We start from the raw sequence: 21532 nt of genomic DNA on the forward strand, positions 1-21532 counted from the left end.
TGGACGTCGTTATCGGGTTAATAATACAAAGCGTGTGAAGAGAACAAATTTCCTGTGAATTTCTGCAACATGTTGCTAGCATACTTTGTTTGATTTTCGAGACTCACTCACACAGTCACAGACCATTCATATTCCACACTTATCATTCCAAGCCTTCTTTTATCATGGCTTTGCTACCATCATCCTCCTCCTCCTCTTCCATCACCTATGCATTCACATTTGATGTGTTCATCAGCTTCAGGGGTTTTGATACCCGCTATGGTTTGGTTTTACCGGCAATCTCTACAAAGCTCTAACTGATAAGGGAATTCACACCTTCATTGATGATGAGGAGCTTCACAAAGGGGACGAAATCACACCATCACTTGAGAAGGCCATTGAAAAGTCCAGGATTTTCATTGTTGTCCTCTCTAAGGACTATGCATCATCCTCGTTTTGCTTAGATGAACTTTCCAAGATTCTTGACTGCTCTCAGAAAGAGGGTCGTCTGGTTTGGCCAGTATTTTATGATGTGGATCCTTCTGATGTGCGGAAGCAAACTGGGAAGTTCGGAGAAGCAATGGTCCTGCATATGGAGAGGTTCAAAGACAACAAGGACAAGTTGCAAAAATGGAGGATAGCTCTACAAAGAGTGGCTAACTTCTCGGGTTGGCATTTCAAGCATGGGTACTTTTCTTATACTATTTCCTTGCGTTAGTAGATATTGTCTAATTATTACAATTTGAGTTATAGTGAATGAATGTAAAAAAAGAACATGATGCATTATTATGACTTTACACAAACTTCCCTTCTCATATTGGACAGAGATGCATATGAACACGAGTTTATCGGAAAGATTGTTAATGAAGTCTCAAGAAAGATTAATCGTGTTGCTTTACCTATTGCTGATTACCCGATTGGACTAGAGTCACAAGTGCGACATGTAGTTTCGCTTTTGGATGTTGGGTCTATTGATAGAGTTCACATGGTAGGGATCCATGGAATAGGTGGAATTGGTAAAACAACACTTGCTCTAGCAGTTTACAATTCCATTGCTGACCATTTTGAAGGTTTATGTTTTTTGGAGAATGTTAGAGAAAATTCAAACAAACATGGGTTACTACATATCCAAAAGACCCTTCTTTTGGCTGTCCTTGGAGGGAAGGAAATTGAGATAACAAGTGTCAAGCATGGAAGTTCAATAATACAACATCGGCTCCAACAAAAAATGGTTCTTCTGATTCTAGATGATGTTGACAAGGAGGAGCAATTAAATCATGTTATTGGAAGACCTAATTGGCTTGGTCCTGGTAGTAGAGTCATCATCACGACTCGAAACCAACAATTGCTAGCATGCCATGGGGTTGAAAGAACATTCAAAGTGAAAGAGTTGAAGAAGGAACATGCTACCGAATTGTTCAAGTGGAAAGCTTTTAAAAACCAGGAAGTTAATTCAAGTTATGAGGACTTACTGAACCAAGCATTGAGTTACACTTCCGGCCTTCCATTAGCTTTGGAAGTAATAAGTTCTAACTTGTTTGGTAAAACAAGGGAAGAATGGGAATCGACATTAGAACAATATAGAAGGATTCCACCTAGAGACATCCAAAAGATACTTGAAGTGAGCTTTGATTCTTTGGAGGAAGAAGAGAAGAATGTTTTCCTAGACATTGCTTGTTGCTTCAAAGGATATAAGTTGGAAGAGTTCAAGGACATACTTTCTGCTCATTATGGTTTCTCCATAGCAAATCACATTAGAGTGTTGGTTCAAAAGTCTCTCATAAAGAATACTAGTTTGACTGAAAAAGTGACACTACATGACTTAATTGAGGATATGGGTAAAGAAATTGTGCAACAAGAATCACCAAAAGAACCTGGAAACCGCAGTAGGCTATGGTCTCTTGAAGATATATTTGAAGTTTTGGAAGAAAATACGGTAAGCCTAGTATGGATGATTTGGTTGTTTATCTTTAATCTTGATTTAGCCTTTTTGATTATTCAAAGCTACTAATGTTTATATTACCATTTTCCCGCTTTATAATATTTGCATGTCTCTAAGAACTTGTGTTAATGTCCTAACGTATATGTATTCATTTTGATTGGTTTGTCTTTTTTTAAGGGAACTAGCAAAATTGAAATGATACATCTAGATTTCCCGTCATCTGAAGACGTGGATTGGGATGGAGAGGCTTTCAAGAAGATGAAAAAACTCAAAACACTTATTATTAGAAAAAATCATTTTTCTAAAGGTCCAGAGCATCTTCCAAATAGTTTAAGAGTATTAGAGTGGTGGAAATATCCTTCACAACGTTTACCAAGTGACTTTTATCCAAAGAAACTCTCCATATGCAAATTACTTGAGAGTAGCTTGGTGTCCTTTGAGTTGCTAAGATCATCAAAGGCAAGTATGATAATGATTTCATATCCTTGATCTTCTTGTGTATGATACATCACTAATATTCATTTGATTCTTATTTTTCTTTTTTATCAGAAGTTCGTGACTATGAAAGTTTTAAATCTCAATCGGTGTGCATCATTAACACATATACCTAACCTATCTGGTCTCCCAAATTTAGAAGAGTTTTCATTTGCACATTGTTCAAAATTAATTACTATTGACTGTTCCGTTGGGTTGTTGGACAAGCTTAAAATCTTGGATGCTGATTATTGCTCCCAGCTTAGGAGTTTTCCTCCCCTTAAGCTGCCCTCTCTTAAAGAACTCAAGCTTAGATGTTGTTCAAGTCTTGAGAGTTTTCCAGAAATATTGGAACAGATGAAAAATATATACGAACTTGATTTGGGTTGCACTAACATAAGCAAATTTCCACATTCAGTTGAAAATCTTACTCGACTTGATGCAATGACAGTTTATCACTTGCTTCCATCAAGGAGCTTAGTCACGATGCCACAACTAGTATGGCTCAAAATCAGGCAGCAGTGGATATTAGAAGAGGAGGACGAGAGTGAGAGTGAAGAAGAAGTGATGGATGGTGGAGCTATGGCATTAGTTCCCACGTTGTTTCCTAACTTGAATGAAAGAGAGAGTTCCATTCTTTTGCCTTCAAAAGTAGAATATCTTACTCTCGAAAAGTGCGACCTGTCAGATGAATATTTAGTATCAGTTCCCTCGTTGTTTCCTAACTTGAAAGAGTTATGCCTAAAGCATTGTTCACTCACAACTGTACCTGAATGCATCAAAGAATGTCGCTTTTTATGGAGGCTTACCTTGGCTTATTGCGAGCAACTAAGAGAGATTTTTGAAGGGATTTTGCCAAGATTAACCTACTTATCTGTAAAAAAATGTCCATCCTTGAGTTCCAGTTGTAGAAGCATGTTGATGAGGCAGGTTAGTTTTTGATTTGATTTGTTATGTTTAGAATGTATTTATTGATTTCATCATTATTAATGTTCTACGCTAAATCAGGAACTGCATGAGGCTGTAGACATTCGTCTTCATTTGCAAAACTTAGAAGGAGAAACGATTCCAGAGTGGTTTGAGTACCAGAACAAGGGTCGATCTCAGTCAGTTTCTTTCTGGTTTCGTAACAACTTCCCTTGCATCTTACTATGTATGCCTTCGCCAAATGTGCCTGGTCATAATTATTTATTTGTAGATTCCTTCATCAATGGCTATTCATGTGACCGTTTCCGAGTAGATTGGGGTCATACGTGTCTTAGTAGGCTACGCCTAACAGACAAGGATAAATATATAGTTATAGAAAATGGGTGGAACCATGTGGAGGTTATGACTGACAGTGGCTTAGATTGTGGAATTGGAATCCATGTATGGAAAGAGCAAAACACGAAGGATATCCGATTCACGAATCCTTTAGACTTGAACTTGGCACCACTTGAAGAGGATGATGTTAATACTGAGTTGACTCGTTTATAGTATGTTCACATGAGATCAGATGTTGAAGTAAGTAGATCAATCATTCTACAAAAACTTGACTTCACTTAATGGCAAAATATAATTCTTTCTTTTTCGTTCCTAGGAGCACCAAAGAGGAAGGTTGACAGCTGAAAAATTCTTACCGGGCATCTTGAATTATGCAGCAGCACATTATTTAGAATCCAAATTGCAGGAAGTTCTTAAAATACTCCACATATACTGGAACATTGGTTCGTTGGATTCCTTAATTAATTGCAAAAAATTAATTAAGTTTGCCTTTTGATCTTAGCAATTTGCTTGAACCTTCAACCTTGCTTGATCCAGTATGGTATCCCAATTCTGGGGCAACAAACCACATGACTTCTGATCTTAGCAATTTGCATCACAAGGTTCCTTACACTGGTCATGAAATGGTTCAATTTGGTAATGGTGCAGGTAAACCTATTAAGGATGTTGGCAATACTTCTTTTCGATCCTCTTCTACTTCTTTTCCTCTTGTTTTGAATAATTTGCTTCATGTTCCTGGTGTGTGCAAAAACCTGTCGAGTGTTTCACAATTCTGTAAGCAGAATAATGTTTTCTTTGAATTTCACTCTGACTCTTGTCTTGTGAAATCTCAGGAAACCGAGGAGACTCTTCTCCAAGGAACACTTAGGAATGGTCTATGTGCTTTTGACAACCTTCTTCACAAAGTGAACTTGCATTCTGCTTCCACACTTTCAAATTCTGCATTGTTATCTTCTTCCAGTCCTGCATCTGCTTTGTCTGTTTCTGTTTTTTCTTCAAATAAATGTGCTCAGGCTGACATAGATTCTAGACTCTGGCATTCTCGGTTAGGACATGCTTCACAGAAGATTGTAAGCCATGTACTCAAGCAATGTAATCCTTCTTTGTCATTGAATAAAATCAGTGTTGTTTGTGAATCATGTTGCTTGGCAAAGTCTCATCAACTACCTTTTTATTCTTCTCTTTCTGTTTACCGTAAGCCTCTTGAATTGGTTTATTCTGATATTTGGGGGCCTTCCCCAATGCCTTCTAGGACTGGTGAGAGATATTATATAGTCTTTGTGGATGCATTTTCTAGGTATAGCTGGCTGTTTTTACTGCATCATAAGTCACAGGCTCTTGCAGCTTTTCAAAGTTTTAAAACCCTTTCTGAAAATCAGTTTGATGTCAAGATTAAAGCCTTCCGAACCGATAATGCGAAAGAGTATCTCGCCTTTAAGCCCTTTCTCACTCAGTGTGGTACTCAACAAACTTAACTGCCTGAGTTCTCCTTACATACAGGAGGTTAAGAAAGCTCATACGTGATAAAACTGAAGATAAAGAGAGGGGGGTGGAATTTATACCCACAAACATGTGTGAACTTTCTTCGTGGACCCCAGCCCCTTCAAACGCTGTTGCTTTGGAATGGAAAACTATGATTGACCGTGTCCAAACTAAAGAAAATTTGATATGGAGGAATGTTGCAATAGATGGTATATGTGAGCTTTGTTCTTCTTCTACTGAATCTACATCTCATTTGTTTTTCTCTTGCCCCCAATCATGGAAGGTGTGGTCAAAAATAAATACTTGGTTGGGGTATGAAATTGTGCTCCATGATGATGCTAATTAAGGACAACTTTTTGCAACTTCCCCCTATGTGGCGTCCACGAAGGAGAGGATGCTGGGTAATTTGGGTTGCAGTTATATGGCAGATATGGATGGGGAGGAACTCCAGAGTGTTTAGGGGAGAGGACTTGATTCCAATGAAGTCTTTGAGAAGGCACAATTTAAGGCTTGGCTGTGGCTAAGGGCTAATGCTGGAAATTTCTCATTTTCCATCTATGAATGGACACATGATCCATGCTCTTGTCTTGATGCACTGTGACTTATTCTGATATGGCTGATTTAGATTCTGAGAATTCTAAATTCTCTAGGTGTCTGGTGCTGTAAGGATTGGAGATTTTTTAGTCCTTGGAAAATGTTTTGATTGCAAAGGAGGGGAGCTGGCATCTCACTTACTAGTTGGACTGTTTCAAGGTCTTGGAAACTATTTATATATGATGTTGTTTTGTCAATTGCTGCTGGTGCATCTCACACGGGTAGAATTCTAGAGAGATGTTAGAGAGAGAAGGTGTGAGAGGGTGGGAAGAACACAAGGTGAGTAAGGGAAATGGCTGGACTATGGTGGCTGATAGGAGAAGGGTCCCTAAGGAGAGCCCCTCTGAACCTCACATTCCATGGTAACTGCCAATACTTTTAAAGTCACTCAGTTGGAATTTTCTACATGCCAAATATTAAAAATAAAACCTACTCACTTGGATCAAGTTCTCTAATTAGTATATGATGCGTCAAACTGAAATAATATTATAAAAGATTTTGAAATAAGGTTAGCAGTAAGACCATCTTACTTAGATTCCTAGGTCTTGGAAGTGGTTCATCAATTGATAAACCATGAATCCAATGGATGATATCTCTCCCTTTTAATAATACAATTATTATGGAAAGAAAAAATAAAAGAATTAGTAAATTGTATGGTGCCAATAGAAGATAAATACTATTGCATGGAAAAAATCCATGCAACTCACGTGTCGCTCAGACCTTTCTAAGCCACCAATTGTTAGATGCCAAAGAATAGTCAAATAGAGCTTCATGTGGAAAAAACACAAAATGATAGAACTAAGCCATATACAAACATAGAGTACTTCACCTAAAGTCTTTTCAAGTGCCAATTTAGACCACCTATTTTCCAAGTTCAAATTTTCAGCAAACTTGTTGGAATAAAAGTAAACACCAACATTAACCCAATTGGAATTCCTACTACATATACAAACCTTGTAGATTCCGAACTTGCATCCACAAAATTGCGATCTTACCCTCTGCACTTTCCAATCCAACACATGGCCCAAAACGGGAATCAAGACAGGGTAATGGATGATTATGATCATCACCACCATGACCATGACCATGCAAGTGGTGATGAATATGATGAACATGAGCACAAGCTGAAAGGGAAGAAAGAAGAAGAGCCTTCTGTGGAGAGGGTGTTCAAGCACCTGCTTGTTCCTTCATGGAGGAACCAGCTGACAGTGAGGGCCTTTGTGGTGAGCTTTGCACTCAGCATACTGTTCTGTTTCATTGTCATGAAGCTCAACCTCACCACTGGGATTATTCCTTCACTCAATGTCTCTGCTGGACTTCTGGGATTTTTCTTTGTGAAGACTTGGACTAAGTTCTTGGAGAGGTCTGGGTGGTTGAAGCAGCCTTTTACTAGGCAGGAGAACACTGTCATCCAGACCTGTGTTGTTGCCTCCTCTGGCATAGCCTATAGTGGTAACCTTATCTTACCTTCTCTGTTTCATCACTCTTTATCTTTCTCAATCTGTTCTTATTGCTATTTTTTTTCAGTTGTTACTGTGACCCCTTTGTTTAGTTCATGGGTTTAAATATGATCTGGGATTGATTATAGCATGTTTCGATCAACTTATTTTTCGTCAGAATCAATTCTGACACCTAGAAGCTACTCAAGGAAGCTTCTCCGCATAATTAATTTTGGGTTTAGACTCGATTGTAGAAGGATTTCTTAACATGTTAATCTTGCTAGCATGCTTCTTGAATTTAAATTGACAAGAAGTTTTGAATAATTGGATTTTCGGTCCTGTTTTAGATTCTACTGGATGCTAATTTGAGCTAAGCATGCTTTCTAGTGTTGAATTGACTATTAATTTGATTCCTCCTGAAGAAAATCGAATCATTTGCTCCCGGTTCAATCATTTGGAAAAAAAAAAACATCAACAGATAAAATCTAAGTAGTTTTTTTTTTGATAAACAAAATCATGCATTTATTGGAGGTACAGGGTACCCCAACCTGTAATAAAGAAAGCAGCAGAACTGCAAATAAAATCTAAGTAGTAATACCAGCACAAAGATGTTAACCATTGAAATGGTGAGTGTGTGTTTGAATTTTTATTAGCAAGGCTTGCAGCATATTTGGGTCCTTCTAGAATTGATTCTACAGCCAAAATCAATTCTGAGTGCCAAAATCAATTCTGAGTGTCAGAATTGATTTTGAGAGAAAATAAGTCGATTCAAACATGCTATTAAAAGCACTTTCAGTGGCAAGTCAGGTCTCACAATCAATTAAAAAAAGGGGTTTTCCATAAATGTATCTGAAATCCAAACACAAACCAAGTATAACTAGTCCAGGTGCTCACCTTCGTGATATGGTAAATAGTTTTACTATTTTTGTGCTTTTTTCTAGTTTCCAAATTCTAAAGTTAACTCCCTCTGTTTGAAAAGAAAAGGTTACTTGCTAGTTGCTACTTTTCACTATCAATCACTGCCTACATGATAATGAACCTATAAATAGCAACAGGAGAAGAGCTGAAAAGTCACCTATTTCATCCTGTCATGAAAGATGAAGCTTTTGTTTTCAAACTTCAAATCATACCAGCAAATTTGGAAAATTTTGGGCTGCATTAATTACTAGACCAAATGTCCTGACTCAGGAAGCATAGAAGCCAAAGTTTCAATTTACTTTTTCTTTTTTTCCTTTCTTTTTTGTGCTGAGCTAAAGTTTCAATTTACTTTTTCTTATCTCATAATTACTTTTTTTCAAGATCATCTGTCATGTATCATTTTGATTGTATTGTATCTGAACCTGAAAGGAAACTATTTAATCTTGCTGAAATGTTGTCATAGTAATTTAAGAAAATTGGAATCTTAGAAAGGAAACTCTAGAGTGAGATTTTGATGTTATAACTGTAAAAGGAAGCCTAAGCTGGTTATGATCAAGAAACAGTTTTTTATTGATGTCATGATGATTGACTCACTTAAATGAAAAAATTCTTGTCATGACAGGAGGATTTGGGAGTTACCTCTTTGCAATGAGTGAGCATGTAGCCAAGCAATCCTCAGACACCAGTGATTTTAAGGACCCAAAATTGGGGTGGATCATTGCTTTTCTCTTTGTTGTTAGCTTTCTTGGCCTCTTCTCAGTTGTACCTCTAAGAAAGGTAATGACACATTCTTCAAATATTGAGACTTCAGTATCCATAAATGAATATATTAATAATTTAGAAAACTTGATGAGGCTTGGATCAACTTTTCTTTTTACAGACTCAGTTTTGGCACCTAGAAGCTACTCACAAAAGCTTCTCTCCATGATTGATTTTGGCTTCAGAATCAATCGAATCATAGAATCATTTTTTTACCTTTGCATTTTTCAGTCTTTGAAAATCATTGCTGAAACGTATTTTTAAGTAATAAAATGATTTATTCTTACTGCTTTACCTCTAGCAATTATTTATCAGTATCCCTTGCCATGCCACAGTCTTTGATTAATTTTTTGCTTCTACTATTGGATGTAGATTATGGTCATAAAATTCAAATTGACATATCCAAGTGGTACAGCAACTGCCCATCTCATCAACAGCTTCCACACTCCTCAAGGAGCCAAACTAGCAAAGTAAGCACTGTAGCAGACTCCATGTTACTAGAAGTGAGCGCATGAGGAGTTAGACATCCATCATACTAATTTACTGCTTCTTTTCCACTCTTCCAGGAAGCAGGTGAAAGTGTTGGGAAAATTCTTTGGATTGAGCTTCTTCTGGGGTTTCTTTCAATGGTTCTACACTGCTTCTGATGGATGTGGATTCCAAGCCTTCCCCTCACTGGGGCTCAAAGCATTTGGAAACAAGTACGTTTTCATATCACATCACATCCCTTCATTTTAAATCAAATTTATGAATCCTAAGTTAAAACATAATTAAACATAAACAAGAAATTTATCCCACTTAGTGAAGTCGGTTATATGAATCACATGATCCATTTTGAAGATACAACGAGTTTAACATTGTCTGCCACAAGCCTAACACAGCATTCCACCTATATCCTGGCTTAGACCGACTATGACACAGCATAGGTGGATTTTATTCTAAGATAAAAACGTGCATTAATATGAACTTCAGATTAGTCCAACTAATTTGTATGTGTCAATCTAATCTTTACTTATTTGCAGGTTTTATTTTGATTTTGCTGCAATCTATGTTGGAGTGGGAATGATTTGCCCATATATCATAAATATCTCAGTGCTCCTTGGAGGAATTCTTTCTTGGGGAGTAATGTGGCCTCTCATAGAAAACCAAGAGGGTCACTGGTACGATAAGGGCCTCGGTGACGGTAGCCTTCACGGAATCCAAGGATATAGGGTAAGTTTCCTGATGCAAAGCACCTATAGAGTCACATTAGTTTGCATAGTTTCTAAGGTATATCAATTAATAGGATTCTCCTTACATCTTGAGTTCAGGTATTTATAGCCATAGCCATGATCCTGGGAGATGGTTTATACAACTTCGTAAAGGTGCTATCTCATACCTTATTGGGTTTGTATTATCAAATCAAGGAGAAACAAAGGGAGAATGTTCTTCCGGTGGCTGATCAGGACTCTCCCTCGAGTCAGCTAACTTACGATGACCAGCGCCGCCAGCAATTCTTTCTTAAAGATCAGATTCCACCATGGTTTGCAGTTGGAGGCTATGTTGCTATTGCTGCCATCTCAACCGCCACTCTTCCACACCTCTTTCCCCACCTAAAATGGTATTACATTCTTGTTATCTACCTAGTTGCTCCCGCCTTAGCATTCTGCAATGCTTATGGTTGCGGGCTAACAGACTGGTCCCTAGTATCCACCTACGGGAAGCTCGCCATCTTTACAATCGGAGCGTGGGCCGGTGCATCACACGGTGGAGTTCTTGCTAGCCTAGCAGCCTGTGGAGTGATGATGAACATCGTTTCCACCGCCTCTGACCTGATGCAGGACTTCAAGACCGGCTACCTTACGCTGTCTTCACCGCGCTCCATGTTTGTGAGCCAAATACTTGGAACAGCTATGGGATGTGTGATTTCTCCTTGTGTCTTTTGGATTTTCTACAAGGCCTTTCCTGACCTTGGGACACATAAAAGTGAGTACCCTGCCCCAAATGCAATTGTGTTCCGCAACATGGCCATACTTGGGGTACAAGGCTTCGGTTCGCTACCCAAAAATTGCCTCATGCTATGTTATATCTTCTTTGGTGCTGCCGTTGTGATAAACTTGATCAAAGATTTAATGGGCAAGAGAGGGAGGTTCATACCACTTCCAATGGCTATGGCAATTCCTTTTTACACAGGGCCTTACTTTGCCATTGACATGTGTGTTGGAAGTTTGATATTATATGTCTGGGAAAAGGTTGACAAGGCTAAGGCAGATGCATTTGGACCAGCTGTAGCTTCTGGTTTGATATGTGGGGATGGAATATGGACACTTCCTGCTTCAGTACTTGCTCTTGTTGGAGTTAAGCCACCAATTTGCATGAGGTTCTTCTCAAGGGCCACAAATCAAAGGGTTGATACTTTTTTAGGGAATTAAGGTCAAGTTTGAAATGAGTTTGTATATTTTTAGAAATATGCTTGCAGCACACTCTTCCGTATATTCTATCTGATTAGTTTGCTTTTCAAAATGTCAATACATTTTCTAAAAGTTCGGCCAAATATATTGTCTTCTTAAAAAAAACCAATCACAAAATATGTTGGAGAGTGTTTAAACGAGGATGTTGCTAGCTTTCCTTGTCTTTTTACTGTTTGAGAGTTGTTACTGCCTTGTAAATGGGCTAAACATCACTTAAGTTTGCTCTTTAAACTTCTTTAGCCACATAGTTGAACAAAACACAATGAAGAAAAGGTATTAATGTATGTAATATATCAGATATATAATATATTAGAAAGAAAGTATATATCTACATGATTGGATTTCATTGTATCATCTCGGGATTCTGAAACATCTTTTTATCGACATGCTTTCTCTTATCATGTCATATTTTTCACTGTATTGCATGTACATTGGTGGCATCTCAATAACTTTCATCTGATCCTGGAGGAGTCAGATGGCACAATTTGTCATTGAATTTGAGAGATTCTGAACTGAGGCCTCTTCCTTCTTAACGAGTTCTTTTTTCTTTGAAAGCTTTGACTTTTAGAGTTATAATTAGTAAGTTTAAATTTCGAAAGAAAAAATTTCAAAAACCTAGAGTTTGAAAAATAATTAAATATGCAAACATTAATTTATTAAAGACTTATAATTATAAACATAGATGAAATAAAGCTTTAAGGGTGACACTTCCCGAATTTCTAATTTTGAGAAAGTCATTGAATTCTTTTTAATCAAAAAGGGGTTCAGAAAAAGAAAAAAAAAAAAACCTATATAAGATGTATCTAGTGACAATGATCTTTTTATATGAAAATGTGACAATAAATCACGACGGTTTGATCTAATCATGAATGGTTAAGATTAAAACATGAAGTCACTCACGTTTGATCTAATGTTTCTTTTGACAGTAGATATAAGGAAATTCAGGCGGTAGAGAGATTTTCAACTCGTGTCTCGTGGTAAGAGATTTTCAACTCGTGTGAATGGAAAACACTTCTTGATCAGACTCCAACCGCTTAGTGCACTGATCCCATGGGACAAGTGATTAGTCTCACGGCTATAACCATACTTTGGGTAAGAAAGAAAAAATAAGCAAATCCTAATTCCAAGCCAAACAATTAACAAATTGAACGTATTTACACCCTACTTTTAAAATATTTACAACTTTTCCTCCTTTTTTAATCATCTCTCTTCTTATCTGCTAGGACATGCACTTCCCTTGCATGTGTTACTTGAGTGCATTCTAAAGAATTTTTGTCTTTGACCAAAAAAAAAAAAAAAAAAATTTTTGTCAAATCTATTTTTTTACAAGAGGGTAAAAACAACAGAAGCTCATACTTGATAAAACTGAAGAGATAAAGAGAGGAGGATGGTTGAAGGGTGATGGAAATAATACCCCCAAACAAGTATACAAGATAAACAATTGTCAATCATCAACATCAAGAACATTCATAACTCAATTGAAAAAACAGGGACACTAATTTAATTCATTTGTTTTATCTAAGTACAAGCACATGCTAGTTTAAATTCGATGTCCATAATCTTGCTTCTTTAGTGTCAATGCATCCTTGTAGACCTCTTCAAAAGATACTTGAAAGTATAACACTAGGTAATGACTACCTTCTGTGAGATAAATATTGAATTGGTTAACAGTGAACGAGTATCATTCTTTCCCTATCATAACCCCAAGGTACATCTTCTCCCATATTATGCACCAAAGTGAATAGTGATCGGTATGCAAAGCTTAGTCCTCACAGTTCATCTATCTTAATTCTTAACAAGTCAAAGGGCATCATCACATTACTAGCATGACCTTGCCCTGTCATCTATGTGCCTAGTATCCACAACTCAGATCACACTCTCAAGCAGCCCAGTCTTCATCGCTTGCATCAGTACCCTAAATAGAACATTGATAAACACAATCAGTATATCAAAAGGTTAGCACCATTCTTGCTAGATTCCTAATCTGTGTGGGTACACAGCTTGTAAGTGAAAGCATGTATGAAGTTAGGAAGAATAACCTCTGCTGCATTTGAGAATTCTTCAATGTCATCATCGTCTTCATCATCTTCAACCTATATTGATTATGTAAATGTCAAACTGCCAGCTCAAAGGAAACTGTCTGTAATACAGCTGTAAAGTTTCTTATTTCCTAAGATGTTAAGAGCACCAAGTAATCATATTGCTGAGGTTTATGTTAATTCAATCCCTAGAGTGAAGAATATCATATGAAATTTTAAATTGAACTATGGAACTAAATCTAATGCGTATGACATAGCATAAATCAATGTCAATCTAAAGATAGGGCAAAACACTAATCATAATCAAACAGCATATCTTCTCAATGTATCCTTCAGCGTAAGGCAGTAAAAATCTTACAACTTTAACTTGAAGCCTGAAAAAAAAGCATATTGTTTGCTTTAACACTAAAAGAGCCTACTGCAAGAAGATTTAATCACTAAACTCACACAAAGAAAGGCATAAAGTTCCAAGAATGAGAAAAACTCACCTTGGAATCCTTGCTTTCTTCCTTGACTTTTTCACCTAAAAATTTACAGAACTTTTAGGTTGCCAGTTTCATATGAACAACCAACTTACTAAGACAAAAAAGATCTCAATGCAGATAAGCAGTCAACTGAAAAGAGAACACATAGATAGAAACAACTTATTTTACATAAGACAGGTATCATAAAAGGATAATCATACAATGTCCGTCTAGTTTCTTCTACTTATTTGATGGTTATGCGTCTGAGTCAGTTTCACAGCATCAACAAAACCCAAATTTATATGAAAGACTAATTATAAGAAAAATTCTAAAGTGGACTCCAAATTGTTATTCTAAATATATATATCTAAAGTAATTGCTTAAAACTAGCCTTCAAAAGATTGTGATCAACCAAAACATGAACACTGAAAAAATGTATTACCATGTATTGATGGCTTTAAGCATGTTAAACTTGGCCAAACAAGTGCCAATTCATTCACAAGTTTTATATTATTTCTAGTTCAACAAAGCTCCAATATCATGCATCTCACCTGTATCTGATTGGCCCCTTCTAACTACTAAGTTCATGGTGTTCTTTCTTTCTTACATTACTACAAAAAGGAACCGGAAATGTACTCCTCTGTACAGTCTGACCAAAGATCCATTACTACCTTTTAATAATAATAACAGTAACACCACATAGCCAATGAGAGAGGAGAGAGGGAGAAGACTCACCTGGATCTTTGTCCTTGGTCTTTCTTGCCCTTTTTCTTGATCCTTCATCCTATAACAATAGCCAATAATTCAGCCCGTGTCCTACTCCAACAAAAAGCACTTAATTGCAAATTAAGGAAGATTCTCATTCCCACTTGAACAAAAAGAGATTCAGGAAATTAAGTGAAAAAACTAAACCAGATCAGTCTTCCTTTTTGAACCAAAGCCAGAAGCTGAAAAACAAAAAAAGGAAAATTATTATTCAGCATTCATAACCTTGATCATAATAATGTAAAGAAACTAGGAAGAGAACAACCTTTTGATGATAAAGATTTCTTTGAATCTCTTGGAGCCTTCTGAAAATATAAGATTTCGGTGAGATAATCAATTTGACCGGTATTGAACACCAGACAGTTTATCAGATGATTCAGATCCATTTTAGTTAAGAGAGAAAAATAAAGCGAAACTACAATCTTCCAAATCATGCTGAAATACTGGATAGTTTTCTAAAGGTTTAATCGAAGAGAAAAAATACATTAATTGAGATTATTTTGTTGCATAATTAAACAACATATGTGTGAAGGTTATTATCTTACATACGTGTATGGGTAGGGTTGGGTACTAGAATACATGTACCCAAACCAAAACCCGCAAAATTTATTGGACAATTACCCATACCCGACCCATTTAATGGGGTATGTACCCTACCAGGTACGGATAACTTTTATGAGTACCCACTTAGCTGGCTTTAATTTCCGTCCCTCACCCCTGCCACCACAATATTGTCCTTCATCTTGCTATCCAGAGTCCAGACCCCCAAGTTCTGCCATTCTTTCTTTCTCCTCAGTCCTCTCCTTTTCTATTTTTCCTCCATTTACCCACCAGATCTCTTGCACCCGTTGGAAGTAAAAGCTTCAGAAGGGTGCTTTAAATTGAAATAGCCCATAAACTTCGGGATTAGTAGTGTAGTGGGTATTGATATAGAATAATAAAAGTAATAAATGTGAAAATATAGAATTTGACAAATAATAGATAAAGGACTGACTGGTTTGGCTAAGGCCCAAATTTTTTTTAAATACTTCCTTCTATAGCACAAGCAGTGTTTATATCCACAAAAAGCTAATGAAAACAGCCTGAAATTTGGCTTGCTCAATTGGTTATTGACTGGTTTTGACCAGTCCAAAGTGATCCCACCTGGTCTTGAACTCAGGTATGGCTTTATGAGCTAAGCCATAGTGACTTGATATTGGGCTCAAAGTCACAGATCAAACTGTCTAGCCCAGTCTAACTATCAGGTTGAGTGAAGACAACACTACTTAAAACAAATAAGCGGAAAACCAATCCCACCTGTGCCTACTTAGAAGTTGGATAAATAATTAAATATACATTTACATGCATCACATTACACACAATTCTTCAGAGGAACTTTGTCAACTTTCACATTGTTTTAGTGGGAATTCATTCTGCACTAAGATCTATCACTCAAAGGCAATAATACATAGAGACATAAATGATACCAAGTTACCTACAGTTCCACTCATTGAAAACATCATCACAATCTGGCAATGAAGATAAACATCGACCAAAATTTTCTCCCAGCTTCTTATAAAGGAATACTTGGGGGTTGTTTGATGCTCTTCAGTTTTTCTGAATTTAAAAATTATTTTCATGTGCAATTTTTAAAACTTGATATTCAGAAGAAAAGAAAAAAGAACAATGTAAACGAGATGCTTTGCAAAACTCAAAGACCCGTGACTTGAAAACTAAAACTAAAAATAATAACGGTTTTTTAGATTCATATCAAACGATTTCTTTTCTTCTTCAGTTTGTAAAAACTAAACAATTTTACAAACCAGTAATCAAACGGGCCCTTAGCTACGTAGAGTGCAGACAACAAAATACTCAAATATTATCATGCGTTCATATTCCATCATGAAATTACAGTTATCAGCAGCAAACTTTTCAGGATATTAAAGTTGTATTTTGTTATATATTGATCCCTGTCCCACCAATATATATACCCAAAAGAATTACACTTCCCCGAACAAGTATGTCCTTGTATCTTCTAAAAAAATTAGTAAAAGAAATAAAGAATATGAAAGGTGGAGGGCATCTGAAGAGAACTTGGATACATGATGAGAGCGGGATTTTACTTTAAGCCTCCAATACCAGATTAAACGTTTTATCTATAGCCCATGACAAGTTAGAGATCAAGATAACCTTTTCCTTAGTTGCTTAGAGATACAGACAATGTCACCCAAAAAGAGATACATACAACACACAATTTCAAAGAATCACAAATCTTAGATGCTAATTTACCATAGTTCCTTTTAAGTACAAAAAGAGAGGAATCTAGTGTTGGCATGATTATACATTTATAAAATATAAAAGAGATGCAAAAAAATAATTGAACATTTTTCTTTATAACTGGTAAGTGCTGGCTCTCATGCTAACAATTTAAAAGCTTACCTTTTCTTCCACTTTCTTGAATAATGTAGATATAGTAGCCTGAACAAGTGAGCCACGAGTACTGGAAACAACTTCAGTAGTTGCAGTACCTGAAGCAGATTGATACACTTTCTTGCGTTTTGACTCGGAAGCACACTCTTTATTTTCCGTCGGAAGTTGATCTCCTGCTGCATCGCCCCCATCGTCGATGTCAATAACTACAGTTTCTATCTGTACTCCATGAATTAAGGAAGATAAAAGAAAAAATCACTGATGATATAGAATATAAGATCAATGAACTTCTAAAGCCCAGGTTGAGTGGTGATCAAAGACATCAAAGATCAAAAAGGAAAATCTAGTTGAACACTCCTATTCAATCAACTTATAAACTATAACGGTCATTTGGATGTATTATGAACAGTAAAGTTGAATTGCAAAATTCAAGGATGAGGTTCATTTGAAAAATTGCATGCAAAAGCATAGCTTGCATTTTTCACCCCAACATTAAGGGGATACCAAACTAACTATAAGGATATTTGCGGTATTATGACCATTCGCACTAGTGTCAACTTCTACTTTTTCTTCATGTTCGGAAAGGTCAGGACTGCTTTCACCAGAATCACCTGAAGAAGGCTCAGCAAACCTGGCCCAACAAAAGATCTACATGAATAGGACTTCAAGTCATAAATGATAAAAAATTTACTTAATGAGATATTGCACTTAAAGTTAAATAGCTCAAAACTAAATAGTCACACAAAAATAAAACTTAATTTTTTTAGGCAATGTGGGATGGTCTATCAGCATATGACAAGTAATGTTTTGTTACACCATTACTCTTTCTTTACTTTATGTTGGAAAGAAACACATATCATGTAAACTAAAATAGTCTGGCTTATACTTGTATGATTTTGTCGCAGTTCTAGCTGAATGGCGGACTGGAACCAATTCCTTTGTGTCTTTTAAATTGATTTCACTCTCCTCAGATAAATCATCTTCAATGGGTGTCTCTGGTGAATCTTCCTCTGCAGGTTGAACCCTGGTTCTGGTAACACCTTGATTAACTACAGAAGCTGCACCTGCACCTGCACCCCCTTTAAAGTCATATTCAGCTTGCTGTCCCTGAAAGAGAAGGAGATTCCAAGAGTTCATCATGAAAAAACAACATTATATTCTCGTCATGACAAATGAGGAAATACAGAAGCTTCTTGTAGCCAGACCACTATAACACTCTAAAAATACCTAACCTCATACAATTCCTTAGGAAATTCCAGTCTGGCTTCTTCTGGGTTCTCATCTTTCCTCCCAATCCACCATGCATCCGAAAATACAATCTAGTAAAATCAAGAAATTGTTGATAAATAAGGAACACAGGAATTCATGCCCAAAAAGCTCAATGCAGTAGATACATATTTGTAATATAAGAAGAAAAAAGAAATGCAAAAACTTTTTTATTCCTAGACCAACAAGAAGTCACAAGCACAAGGAGTGGGAAAGAACATAAGCTTTGTTAGACCGAGAGATAACTATATTATAAAGAAGAAAGAAGAAACAAATCAGTAATGAAAAAAATTAACTCTAATACCACAAACACGGGAATAAAGAAACAGAATGAGTATGAAATGGGAATAATGAAAGCACTTAATAAATTCTAGTTCTCTTACTATTTTGCTCCATATTATGGAAGAAACAATTCATTCTTCCATCCAACCTACAGATTAATTCATTTAGGGCTCTTAATTTTATGCTATGGAGAACATAACAAGAAATACCAGCACCATTATTTTCCTTACCCAAGTACCTATTCACCCATCATGACATAAAAGGATAGTCAGCATGCACGAGGAAGTTTTTTTGACCAAGGTTTCATTATTCCCCTAAAAATTTGATCATTAATCTATCATCCTGTAGTTCATGGCTCAGAGGCAAACAAAAAATAACCAGGAAGGGTGAATAAAACCAACCATGTTATCAAAAAAATCTTCACACATAACACTCTTTCCACCTCTAGAGAACTGTAGAGTCAAGTATCTGTTCTTTGGATATACAATAGTCCCAAATAACTTCATTCGCCCCTGTAAAGTACACGCGAAAATGCATCAGTCACCAATAAACAACACACCAAATCAAAAGCCCTAAAATGTTAAACAACTTAAATGACAAAAAAATAAATATATAGATATATCAAAACAAACATTTCCACTCTTGCTTTCCATTTCCTTCAAGCAAGATTTAGATCAACAAGTTGCCATTTATGCTAAGTCCAGCGCCGATTAATCTGATTTGTTAATTACATGCTACAACAGGACATGCCACTTCAGCTGAGTCAGACAAATCTGTTACAGCCTCAGCCAACATGGAAGAACAGATCAAGGTGTTCACTCCAAGTTAAGGGAATACATGAGGTGAGCCTTGGAGGGAAGGAGTGTAGGCAAACTTTCCTCACAGTACACACTCTTCTCTCTAGCTTTTCTCCGAATTTCTTCCTCTTGAACTCTACTTCTTACTTCTTTTCCTTCCATCATAGTTTCTTTTACTAGTAACTAACCCTAGTTTTTCATTACAAATTTAGAATTCTCTTATTACAGTTCCAGTTAGTCCATTCACTGACACCAAGAATAAAATTGTCAACCCCATTACAACTTCACAAGCAGTTCTCAATTTCTGCTCAGTATGTTAAATCACACACTCAAATGACTAAATTGCAAGCAGTGCCACCCTTCCAAATTCCAATGACTAAATCATCAAAAAATAAACTTTTTCAAAAATTGAAACAAACCCAATTCTTAGCACCCCTCAAATCAACAATAAATGCAAAAGGGTAAGTAAAACAAGAGGAATAACAACCTGTGGAAAATCGAGATAGAGAATGGGGTTTTTGGTACCCAAATCTTTGAGATCACCGATCTTGCCACCAGCAACAGGAGCAAAGAGACCAGGGAAGGAGAAGAGGAACCTGCTGCTTTTCCTGTGAGATTTCTTGATGATGTCTTTGCCGTGATGCTTGGCGACGATGGAAGAAGGGTTGAGGTGGATGGAGCTTCTGGCTGGAGTCTCAGAGAGAATGTTGTTGGAGAAGGCCAAGGATTTGAGCCTGTTGCGCTCTGTGACTTCTGGGTTTGTCGCCTCCATGTCTTCATCTCCATCATCATCGTCCCTCTTCTTCTTCGTCTTCCCTCGCGCCATTTTTTCTATTCTTCTGTGCTCACTGCTCACAATCACAAGCGGGAATACAAGAGTACACTTACCCTAAGGGAAATGGAAAGTTGGCAAATGTTTACAACTTGCAAAGTTGTCCTGCGATTTAGCGTACTCTCGCGATTTTGACCCGGGTGTGGTGAAGGTCAAATGTCTTTTCAATAGTGCGGTTTCTAATGATCGAACATTCAACCTAGGGATTTGAACAACCACTTTTACTACTACGATCGATTGGCACCCTTTGGGTAGATCATGGGATTTTAAATTATGTGTTCTTTTCTTAATAACGAAACTTGCAAGGATCCATCTTTAAGGTGTTTATAGATACAAAAGAAGTAAGGACAATAGCGTGGAACATTAGAGGAGGTGCGGGCGCATATGAGCAAATGAGGGTTAAGGAGCTTGTTTGGTTTTTTAAGCCTTTTATTTTCACTCTTGTGGAATCGCATCGTTTCTTTGTTAGGGCGGTCTCTTCCTAAGGCAACCAAGGCTATCAGCTGTGTTGTGAAGTTAAAGCGGTACTAGGTCATAGTGCGGGCAACTAGTTTCTTGTGCCTTAGAAGTCAAAATAAGGACTTTGCCACCTATGTTGTTGATCTGCGTGCACAACCAGTTGTTGTAGCTATTGAACAAAGAAGGGGAAGGTGGGTGTAGACAGTCATGTATGCGAGCCTGAATCCAACTAGAAAGAAGATTTCTTGAATTACCTTACTAACCTTAGACGTCATATTGGTGATATGTGGTTGGGGTGGAGTGACTAAAATGAAACTTGTTCTCCTCCTGAGGTTTCGGGAGGGGATTATTGGGAGTCGCGAGCCCTGAAGATGTTGGATACGATGGATGAGTGCAATTTCCTTTCCCTTGGAGCTCTTGGTTATAAGTTTACTTATGAAAGGAAACACAATAGAATAAGAGTGTTCAATGGCGGATGCACGTATATCATTATGGGGGCAAATTCCCGCACGAAAATTTTGACATATTAGTAGTAATATATACTAATATATCTATAATTCGACCCCACTGCCCCATAAATAGTATAACTTCTCTTCTTTTACAGTTTTAATTGCCCTAACTGCCCCACACATAGAATCCACATATATCTATATTAAGTTTATTGATTGGTAGATAAAGTTTGTTTCACACTTCATTTCCACTTACACTTATAACATATAAGAAAAAAATGGAGAAACGAGAGATATAAAAAGGGAAAGAAAAGAAATATAAGAGAAGAGAGTAAGTAAAAATTAAATGAAAAGAAAATGTTAGATGTGAATGAATCAAAATTGTTTTGCTTCTAATCTTACTAGAATTCTAATAAAGTAACTCATAGTTTGGATAAATCAATTTAAAATTTTAAGAAAATCAAAAGAAT

General features: G+C 36.7%; 2 protein-coding genes and 1 pseudogene across 4 annotated transcripts; 2 read left to right on the forward strand and 1 right to left on the reverse strand.

Moving 5' to 3' along the window:
- Window positions 1–57: 57 nt before the first annotated feature.
- LOC130738610 (disease resistance protein Roq1-like) lies at window positions 58–4109 on the forward strand (annotated as a pseudogene).
- A 2492-nt stretch (window positions 4110–6601) lies between these two features.
- Window positions 6602–11437, forward strand: LOC130738611 (probable metal-nicotianamine transporter YSL7). The gene is made up of 6 exons (XM_057590677.1): window positions 6602–7186; window positions 8714–8868; window positions 9223–9320; window positions 9417–9551; window positions 9873–10062; window positions 10161–11437. The coding sequence occupies exons 1-6, from the start codon at window positions 6754–6756 to the stop codon at window positions 11259–11261; spliced, it is 2112 nt and encodes a 703-aa protein (XP_057446660.1). The 5' UTR covers window positions 6602–6753; the 3' UTR covers window positions 11262–11437.
- Window positions 11438–12688: 1251 nt separating this feature from the next.
- LOC130738612 (DNA-binding protein RHL1) lies at window positions 12689–20242 on the reverse strand. 3 transcript variants are annotated; one of them, XM_057590679.1, is made up of 12 exons: window positions 19810–20240; window positions 18927–19037; window positions 18210–18296; window positions 17864–18084; window positions 17501–17608; window positions 16987–17197; window positions 14834–14870; window positions 14716–14750; window positions 14539–14587; window positions 13828–13862; window positions 13340–13393; window positions 12689–13215 (listed from the first exon to the last, which is right to left on the reverse strand). In XM_057590679.1, the coding sequence occupies exons 1-12, from the start codon at window positions 20146–20148 to the stop codon at window positions 13180–13182; spliced, it is 1323 nt and encodes a 440-aa protein (XP_057446662.1). In that variant the 5' UTR covers window positions 20149–20240; the 3' UTR covers window positions 12689–13179. The 3 variants fall into 3 exon arrangements, with proteins under 3 accessions (XP_057446662.1, XP_057446661.1, XP_057446663.1); XM_057590678.1 differs by having other exon boundaries at window positions 14834–14873; window positions 19810–20239; XM_057590680.1 differs by lacking the exon at window positions 13828–13862 and having other exon boundaries at window positions 14834–14873; window positions 19810–20242.
- Between the last annotated feature and the right edge of the window lie 1290 nt (window positions 20243–21532).

The sequence above is a fragment of the Lotus japonicus genome, chromosome 2 (assembly GCF_012489685.1).
Source record: "Lotus japonicus ecotype B-129 chromosome 2, LjGifu_v1.2".
In the NCBI taxonomy this organism is placed as follows: Eukaryota; Viridiplantae; Streptophyta; class Magnoliopsida; order Fabales; family Fabaceae; genus Lotus; species Lotus japonicus.